The sequence below is a fragment of the Gobio gobio genome (assembly GCF_949357685.1).
Source record: "Gobio gobio genome assembly, chromosome: 14".
Taxonomy (NCBI): domain Eukaryota; kingdom Metazoa; phylum Chordata; class Actinopteri; order Cypriniformes; family Gobionidae; genus Gobio; species Gobio gobio.
Genome location: NC_137107.1, coordinates 45409440 through 45419439, shown reverse-complemented (window position 1 = coordinate 45419439; position 10000 = coordinate 45409440). Strand labels below are relative to the sequence as shown.

At 38.3% G+C, this 10000-nt stretch overlaps 1 protein-coding gene across 4 annotated transcripts in view; it reads left to right on the top strand.

Annotated features, from left to right (window-relative positions):
• Positions 1 to 10000, top strand: part of ctif (CBP80/20-dependent translation initiation factor) — a 111770-nt gene that overhangs the window by 44803 nt on the left and 56967 nt on the right. For all 4 annotated transcript variants that reach the window (XM_079834076.1, XM_079834074.1, XM_079834077.1 and 1 more), the window contains 4 exons: positions 3350 to 3472; positions 3573 to 3643; positions 6496 to 6600; positions 9009 to 9093. In XM_079834076.1, coding sequence (XP_079690202.1) covers positions 3350 to 3472; positions 3573 to 3643; positions 6496 to 6600; positions 9009 to 9093 — 384 coding nt within the window. The remainder of the gene's footprint in view (positions 1 to 3349; positions 3473 to 3572; positions 3644 to 6495; positions 6601 to 9008; positions 9094 to 10000) is intronic.

The window sequence follows — 10000 nt, the reverse complement described above, 5'->3', positions numbered from 1 at the left end:
CTAGTCGTTTTTCTCTTTCGTCCCAAGTACTGTTGATAGTTTGAGAATTTTGTTGAGGAAAGGCTTGTTCAACCCCAAGAATGAAAACTATGGCCCTGTCCCAAATGGATCCCTAAGCCCTCGCCATAAGGCACCCTTCTGAAACCTAAAATGGTCTTGTGGACTTCATGGACATGCACACACAGTGGCCATTGTAAGTCCACGGCACTGTAAGTGCATACGAACTGTGGCATTTTGGACAGGGCCTATAAGGATAGCTATATTAGCGTCCACACTGACAGTTTATTATAAGCATATCTTTATCACTATCGTTCTTGGTGTGAATGAGCCTTAAAGTGACCTATTATGCCCTTTTTCAAAGTCTTGATTTTGTTTTTAGGGTCTACTTAAATAGGTTTTCATGCTTGAATGTTCAAAAATGTGTCATTGTTGCGGCTCCTCTCCTCCCGGTCTGTTCTAACGCTCTGTTTAGTTCCTGTCTCTATGAAGCCCCTCCTTCTGTAAAGCTCGGTGTGCTCTGATTGGTCAGCTTTAAGTGTGTTTGGGAAATGATCCGCTGTGACGTGTTGGTTCCCGGAAGAAAACTTGTTTCAGGAGTTCAGAAACAGTGAGACTGATATAGAGAAGAACTCACTTTGTAACTTTGCAGAACTGTTTCATGCTCAACCCGCACTAAAGAAAGCCCTTTAAGAGCTGATCTTCTGCAGTGCTTTCATTCCTTTAGCAGGTTACTGTGCAGTTGCGAATGTTCCCTCATTAGTGACATTGGAGCAGACTAAAGCGGTCAGCCATATGGTTAATTTGCGTGTGTATTAAATATTAAAGACGATACACGACACACGTGAGAAGGTTAGATGCACTGATGTATGTTGTGTACCGTATCTGTTGGTTTGCAGTGATCTGTGTGTGAGAGAGAGCATTGTGAATGTCACAGTGCCAGTATTGTGCTCAGAGGTCACTGAACCTGTGTGAGCCCTCAATCTCTCCTCTGAACATTCACTATGGTGATGAGGTCACGTGATTTGGTGCAGCTTTCAAGTGTTCTGCACATGCTCAGTAGCATCTGGGTAACCGCTGCCTGTTTTGACTGAACTGAAATATCATTTGACTTTTTTTTTGTTGTAGTATCATTACATTTTTCATGCACAAGCTCTGACAGCATTGATGTGTGTTTGTGATGCACTTGATCTAGTGGCCTGATTTTTTTTTTTTATATTTCCTCCTATATAGTTGTTTTCCTAAATTGTAAGTTTGTCCTTTTCAGTGTAGTTTTCATAGATTTTTTTGTGTGTTTTCTAGATCTACAAATATTCCTATATATTTATATTTTAATTGTAGTTTCAGCCTTTTCGAGTTTCCTGAGTTAATGTAAAATGTGAGAAACTCGAAGGCACTTCTCAAAGTGTGGGAACATTTTGTTCATGTTGCTAATTTGTGCTTATTTTTATTATTTAATTTAATTTTGGAAACATTTATTGTAGTTATATTTTCTAATGTTAGTTTTTATTTCAGCCAATGAAAACGTTTTTTTTTTTTTGTTAAAACTGGCTGACTGTAATAGTATATTTTGTATTTTTAGTAATTTTTACATTGTTTAATAATAATAATAATAATAACAAATATAGCTGCGAGCAGCCATTAACGGGGCCAAGCGCAAATAAGCCAATATAACATGCCAACACGGCTGGGAGGGTGAGACCAACTGCAACAATGAGCAATTAAAGGCATTTGAAGATGATTTTAGGCATTAATGGCTGAAAAATCATATATACAGTCACTAATAATATGATTTAATGGTTTGTCACTTTTGACCAATAGGTGGCGCAGTAACGAAATTGATGTGGTGTGGTCAGAGTGAGATGACGATGACAACGGCAAAGTTTGGTGTCATTATATCAAAGCATTGCAGAGATACAGCCTCAAGAGTCATTTTGGCATCATGGCTCAACTTTGTCGCTGCAGTATACGAAAACGGTTTTGTCTGTTGACACGAAATTAATAACTTTTTGCTGTAATAGTCTGAAGATGTTACGATTCGATTTTGGTGAAAATCAGGCAAATAGTCTAGGAGGAGTTCGAAAAAGTAGGTTTCTGAAGGAAATCAAAATGGCGAACAGAATGTTTGGCCAAATATGGCAAAATTGGAATCTATGTTTTTGGCATGACCCAAGGAATATAGGAAAACCATTTTTATGACAATAGTCAAATTTAATCAAAAGTTAATAGCATTATTGGAAAATTCACTATAACTTTTGTCCACAAGGTGGCGCTGCCTTGAAACTTTTTGTGTACTTTCAGGGCTTGGTGACAAAGACACACACCGAGTTTCGTAACGATACGCCAATGCGTTTGTAAAACATAGCACTTTGTGACAAAATTCAAAATGGCCGACACCCAAAATGGTTGATATGGGAAAATTGGGTATGGCATGGCTCGGCGTGATGCCCCGACTCTAAAAAGACCAGTTTTGTGATATTTGGCTAAAGCGTTCTTAAGTTATAATCAAAAATATCAAATTTTTGTATCTCTGGACCACTAGGTGGCACTGCGCCGAAACGCTGCAGGCAGCCTCAGGTCATGGCTGGCATAACACACACCAAGTTTGGTTAGAATATGCTAAAGCGTTGCGGAGATAGGGCCTGACTTTCATTTTTGTGGGCACTTTGTCGATTTCGTTCGAGCGTTATTCAATAAGAATTTGACTAATCATCTCGAGTCTAATACGGTTTGGTCAGCATAGTCTGAAGATGATTTGGTTCAATTTTCGTGCAAATTGGAGCAACGGCCTAGGAGGAGTTCGCAAAAGTAGGTTATTCGGTTAAATAAAAATGGCGGGAAAATTATTATGACGGAAAATGACGTCATAGGGTGCAATCGAATTGGCTTGAGCCAAGGAATCAGAGGAAAAAATAATTTTGTTTCTAGCCCTTATGGTTCAAAAGTTATTAGCACAAATATGAGTCAAATTTTGGACAGGTGGTGGCGCTAGAGGGATTGTTTTAGAGATTCCAAAATTGGTGTGGTTAATGCTGGGACTGTCCTCTATCTGTGTGCCAAATTTCACAACTTTTCCGCAAGCGGTTCTATGGGCTGCCATAGACTTCATGGCGGAATAATAATAATAAGAAATCTAACGATTACAATAGGTGCCTGCACCTTCGGTGCTTGGCCCCTAATAATGATAATATAATCACAAAGTTTTGGCCAAATTATATAGTCCTACAAACAAGCACAGCAAACTTGGACTTTTTAAAAATCGCATTAAATCGAGATTGATTTTTAAATGTATGCGTTAGATGTTGTATGATTTCGTAAATGTATCTGAATGAATCTTCTCTCTGTCTCTCAGGATGAATGGGAGCACAGCAGTAATGGCAGCACCGGCTCTAGACCCAGTTCAGGTTCTCGACCCGGATCTGGTTCTAGATCAGACAGCAGAGGACGAAACAGTCAGTTCAGAGCTCCGGCAAAGGTGACATTAAATAATATACAGTATATGCATTGATGCCATCAGGAAATTAGCTTTTTTAAACTTTCACAATGTTTCTGAATTTGGACTGTGTGTGTTTTAGAATGGAAACAAGGACTGTTCTTTGGACATCCTGGGGACGGACATTTGGGCTGCAAACCTGGACTGTCATGGGTGAGATTCACACACATACGAGTAATAAATCTAGCCGTGTAAATAATGACACATCATAGTAGGGCTGCACGATTGACGGAAATAAAACCAAATATGTAAAGGCTGCCATAAAAATAAATGCGCGGTGTGTTCCACAGTGAAGCGCGCCACTGTGTTCATTTACACGTTTAGTGTTTCAGAGCATCTCTGCTGCTTCACATGATCTCTGAGTCGCTTATAATGTGCATTTAAAAACACACGCACAACCTTCCTCCATACTCCAACCGGTTATTCTAAAGGCTCCCTGTGGTTTGATAGTTTAATGTTTGAAGAAATAAAGAAATTAAGACGCCAATAAATATTATTATTGTCATTTTACTGTTGTAATGTAAATTTAACCATTATAATTGTATTATTTTTCTTAAATTACCGAGTCAGGTTTACTTTAAAAATATTCGTCAGGTAACTGTGCGTTTAGACAGTACCCACAGACAAATCTTCTCGGCCTAACTTGAATACGTTCTCTAGATGTTTTACCCGTCAGAGCTGATCTAAACGGGTCTTCCTCGCACCGGAGGGAGTACTCAAAAAATATTTGTCAGGTAACTGTGCATTTAAACATGACCCTTACAGACAAATCTTCCTGGACAGGAACACCAGGGCTATCTCTACTTTGTTCGACCGTCAGAGCGGATCTACACGGTCTTTCCTCTTACCACCAAGGCTATACAGATCTATCCGTCAGAGCGGATCTACACGGTCTTTCCTCTCACCACCAAGGCTATACAGATCTATCCGTCAGAGCAGATCTAAACGGATCGTCCTCGCACCGGAGGGATTTCGATTTATCGCTCCCCCGTCTCTCAACCTCTTCCACCCAGACAGCCTTAACAAAATAAAAAATAATAAAAAATAAAAAGTATAATTAAAAACTAAAAATAATTGTATCTATAAATAAGTTCCTAGCCATATAGGTTTAGAAAATCGCAACTTTTTATTTTCAGTTTGTCTTAGCACACGATGTAACTGTAGAAGAGTCAAGTTTTAAATAGGAAAAATATTGAAAGTGTCTTTGGTCATTTTATGAATGAGATGCTAATGGACTGATCAGAATCAATGATGTATGGTAAGCTATGCTAAAAGTGCTACCGCCAGATACAAAGATCGGCTGAATGGATTCAAAAACTAAAAGTAAAACTCAACTATTTAACTCTAGGGGACTTGTAAAATGAGCCTATTTTCAAAAAAAGTGGAGTGTTCCTTTTAAATAATTTTTTTACAACACCGGCAAAATCGTTTACACTCATCTTTTTCTTCTAACGTTACTTATTCCAGCGTGCAGGCAGACAGGGTTGCCAAGTTTTTACAACAAAACCCGCTCAATTGCTACTCAAAACTAACCAAAAACAAGCCCAATAGCTTTCCGGGGGGGTTCTCCAGAAAAAAAAATGGCATTTGGGGGGTAAAATATGTGTTATTTTGGCAGGGCTGCCTGCTAAAATTCTCATTCCTGGGTCTGTATATCACATAATTGGGGTCGCTTCAACCCACGGACATGATAAACAACCCGTGGACTTGGCAACACAGTGCAGTTGAGTTCTGTTGACATTTGACAACTAACGTTATGCGTCGCTCCATTGCTCTTATTGGTTTTTAGGTCTATCCAATTGAGGTCTTTCCTGGTTCGTTTGAAACACACCCCATAATCACAGCCCAGCGGAGCAGCATCAGACTCATATTCTGACTAGGCTAGAGAAGGCCCTGATGGCCCTGACAGCCCACCACAGAGTATGACACACTATGAAACACACTAGAAACACAGTTCATTTAGTGAATAAAGACTGTAGATGTGTCCATATTTTCAGCGGTCAGTCAGTATCTTCATCTGCTGTGGTTTTTCTGCTTGTGCTTTGCAGTGACTCAGTCTAATTTAAAACTCATCATGGCTAAATTTAATTAATGAGGCCGTCACCTCCACCTTCAGGCCTTCCTCCCTCTCTCTCTCTCTCTCTCTCTCTCTCTCTCTCTCTCTCTCTCTCTCTCTCTCTCTCTCTGTGTCTCTCTAGGCTAGTTGTTCTTGTATTAGACTTGTGTAAACATCAGTGTTGAGGTCAGCATCAAATAAAAATCCTATTTATTTTCTAATTGGGCAGGATTCATCAGTGCAGGATAAGCAATCTTTCATCAAAATGTAATAACTTTGTCCACCTCTAAAACCTGCTGATGCAAACTAAGTCTAAACCAAAATCAAAGCCTTTCTCAATAAATATCACACAGTTTCACACAGAAATAGATTCTTACATGACCTCAATATACACTGTACGATTTTTTTAATGCTTTTAAAAGAAGTCTCTCATGCTCATCAAGGCTGAATTTATTTGATCAAAAATACAGTAAAAACTCTAATATTGTGAAATATTATTACAATTTAAAATAACTTGTTTTCTATTTGAATATATGTTCAAATGTAATTTATTCCTGTGACCAAACTGAGTTTTCAGCATCATAACCCCAGTCTTCAGTGTCACATGATCCTTCAGGAATCATTCTGATATGCTCAAGAAACTTTTATGATTATTATCAATGTTAAAAACAGTTGTGCTGCTTCATATCACAAGCTCTGAGTCTGTCTTCATTTATTCCACTGATGAAGAAAAAGTGCCTGAGCCTTTCTGTGTGTGTGTGTCCACAGAGACTTTAGCATATCAGTGTGTCTTGATTGAATGAGCTTGTCATCAAAATAGCCATGATGCATATTCTGTAAGCAAAGTAAACTTGGGTAGAATATGATATATAAATATATTGTTTCTCTAGTCAAGGGTTCCTGCTGTTTGTGTGTGGTTTTGTATGAATGTTTTGGTTTGTGTTCACAGAGGTGCAACGTGGGACATGCAGCCGGAGAAACTGGATTTCTCTCAGTTTCACAGACGGGCGTACAGAGGGACACCAAAACACCTCCCACACATCGACCGAGAAGGGTGAGAGAGACCTTCCTCTCTAGAACACTGACCTGAGATCAGACACATGCAGTCTTAACGCAGGGCTGCCACAGCACTTATATTGCTTTCATTTGAGGCAAATCTGCATGTAAATCTGCATGTGAGGGAGTTAATGTTGCTTAAAGGAGCTCCAGTATTGTTGTGCTGGGGTGTGGCCGTGTGTTTGTGTGTCGCTCTGCTCCCTACTGACCTCTGCTGGAGGAATGCTGCCAGTGGAAATAAATGCATTGAGGGACTTTAACCCAGTAAAGCTACTTTATCATGTCTAAGGCCTCTAAATGATCAACATGATCAAACTTTGTTTTGTGTGTGTGTGTGTGTGTGTGTGTGTGTGTGTGTGTGTGTGTGTGTGTGTGTGTGTGTGTGTGTGTGTGTGTGTGTGTGTGTGTGTGTGTGTGTGTGTGTGTGTGTGTGTGTGTGTGTGTGTGTGTGTGTGTGTGTGTGTGTGTGTGTGTGTGTGTGTGTGTGTGTGTGTGTGTGTGTGTGTGTGTGTGTGTGTGTGTATTTGTGTGTGTATTTGTATATATATATATTAGCGCTGGGCATTGATTAAAAAAAATTAACTAATTAATCACACTTTTTTTCTGTAATTAATCGCGATTAATCGCAAGTTTTTAATATTTTACGTTTTTAATATTTTGATATTGTAATAATTTCAGTTACTCTCCAAATTAATGTATAAACAATTTAAAGACAGCATATTTTAAATATGTGTTGTATTGTCATATTTTTATGAATGAAGGCCAGTATCACTGATACTAAAGTGTCTATGAAACATTAATGACGTTACATTACAGTATAACTGAAAGCTCCCAATTTCAACATTTATTAGGCTTTAAAAAAAACTACTTTTAATTTAAGTGAACTTAAAACAATCTGTACATAAACCCAAAATAATAAATGTTATATTTACCCATGGCCTTCCCTGTTAGACATATACAGAAAATGTAATAGTTATCTTTCTTAACTGCATAAATAATAAATTAAATATAGACAAATCATCATTAAAGCTAAAATTTTCTCTGTTCCCGTTGTTCTTTGATGAACATTAATGACAGGCATCATCAGTTCTCCTGTCACTTTAAAAACATGCGCTGTCACGCGCATCTCATTTCCTCACAACTCTTTAAGTTCATTTAAGACGTTATTTAACTAATTTAAGACTCCTAATATGAGAATACTCAAAATCCTCTGTGTTATTGTTTGTTCAAGAGCAAAAGAGAACTCGATGTGAGCAGGAAACTGACGCGAGTCTATCTATGCGTCGAGTGTGTGTGTGTGTCCCTTAATTAGCTGACATGAGACGCATCCACACAGACAGGACACTGACACACACACACACACACAGGACATTGGCATACAGCGCGTTGGCTTGTGTCTTGTCACGCTTGGAAGCATTTACATGGATAAGAGCGTGATGATCATGTAACGCTAAGCAAAAATGGTTTTAAAAACGGACGCTGTGTTATTTGCATTAAATATTTTTAATGCGTTAAGCTGAAAAAATTAATCGCCCGCGTTAACGCGTTAATTTGCCCAGCCCTAATATAAATATATACACACACACACACACACACACACACACACACACACATTGGGTTTTCATGTTTTATGGGGACTTTCCATAGGCGTAATGGTTTTTATACCGTATAAACTGTATATTTTATCCCCCTACACTGCCCCTACCCCTAAACCTACCCATCACACACACACACACACACACACACACACACACTGCCCCTGCCCCTAAACCTACCCATCACAGGAGACATTCTGCATTTTTACATTTTCAAAAAACAGTCTGATTTATAAGATGTTTTCCTCATGGGGACCTAAAAATGTCCCCACAAGGACGAGGATTTCGGATATTGCCATCTTTGTGGGGACATTTTGTCCCCATAACGTAAGGATTACCAGTCCACACACACACACACACATACACACACACGTACGTACATATATACACAGGCGCACACATATAGATTATATAATAACATACACAGACATACATTATGCAATTATGTAATTAATCAATTTGACAGCACTAGTTATTTCATAACTTATTCCATAATCTATCATACATATCATAATATACGAGTCATAAAAGCTAAAATATGCTCAACAAAAACACATGCAGACTTCTGTCATATTTTGTATTATTATTATTATTATTATTTTGAGTCCGGCTTTAGAGGGTTACGATGTTGTGGGCTGGTTTATCTATTTAGTTAGTATGAAAACGTGAAAGTCTTATAGCCCCAGAAACAATCATTATGCATAATGGCTAATATTATCGTATTTGTTGTTGCTTATGTGTGTTCCAAAATATTGGGATAAACAAGCCTACAGAGTCGTTTTGTCATGTCTCGATGTCTGTCTGTTCACAGGATGATAAAGGGCAAATTTGATGATGATGAGGATGATGATGGTATTGACCTGGACAACATGGAGAAATTCCTGCCCGGCCTGCCGGTAAGACACTCTTACTCAAATCAGTCTCCTCTTAAAAACCCTTTTACTGATAGCAGACGAACTGAAGGATGAGTGTTAAACGGTCACTGCTGCTGCTCACTTATTATGAGCTCAGAACTGTGTGTGTGTGTGTGTGTGTGTGTGTGTAAGGAGGGCTCCCTCAAGTGTCCAGACACTGAAAGCGGTTTTATTTTAACTGATCCAACAGTGACATCTAGTGGTGTGTGTGTGATGTGTGGGACTCGTGTGTTATGATGTGTTTACACTGAGAAGGCTAGAGTTAGTGTTAGTGAGTCTGTCTAATTCAAGATAAAGTGAGTGTGTCTACATTCCTCTAGTTCTGACACACAGAATGAAGAGTGTGAGGTTATGAAGTTGCTACAGCAGTTTATAAATGAACATGAAAGTTTATGAATGAAGGTGATTTTAGTCGGCTAAAGTTAGTTCATTCGGCTAGATACTAACATGCAAATTAGTATCTGCATTTTAATGTTCATATTTGTAGGTAATATTATTAGAGTACGTCTTAAAAGAAAATACAATTTCAGTCTTTCTAATTCTAAATGTTGTGTTTAAATCAATGTGTTTTTACTAGCAAGTTCAGAGTCAAACGGTTTCAGAGTACAGACATTTTTCAGTGTAGTTGATAGACAATATTTCAAATGTTAAAATGTACTAAAATAACAATAAATATAGATGTATTTACAAAAAACTAATAAAGTGAGACAGATAAAAGCTGATAAAAACTATAATAGTATGTCAGTGATGTAGTTTCTCCTCTTCTGCTCGCTCACGCCATCTAGTGCTTTCATGATGACATCACCAATAAACTGCACTGGAGCAGAGATTTCTTTCTTTCTTTCTGTCTGTCTGTATTTGCTTATATCTGTCTGTCACTTTCTTTCAT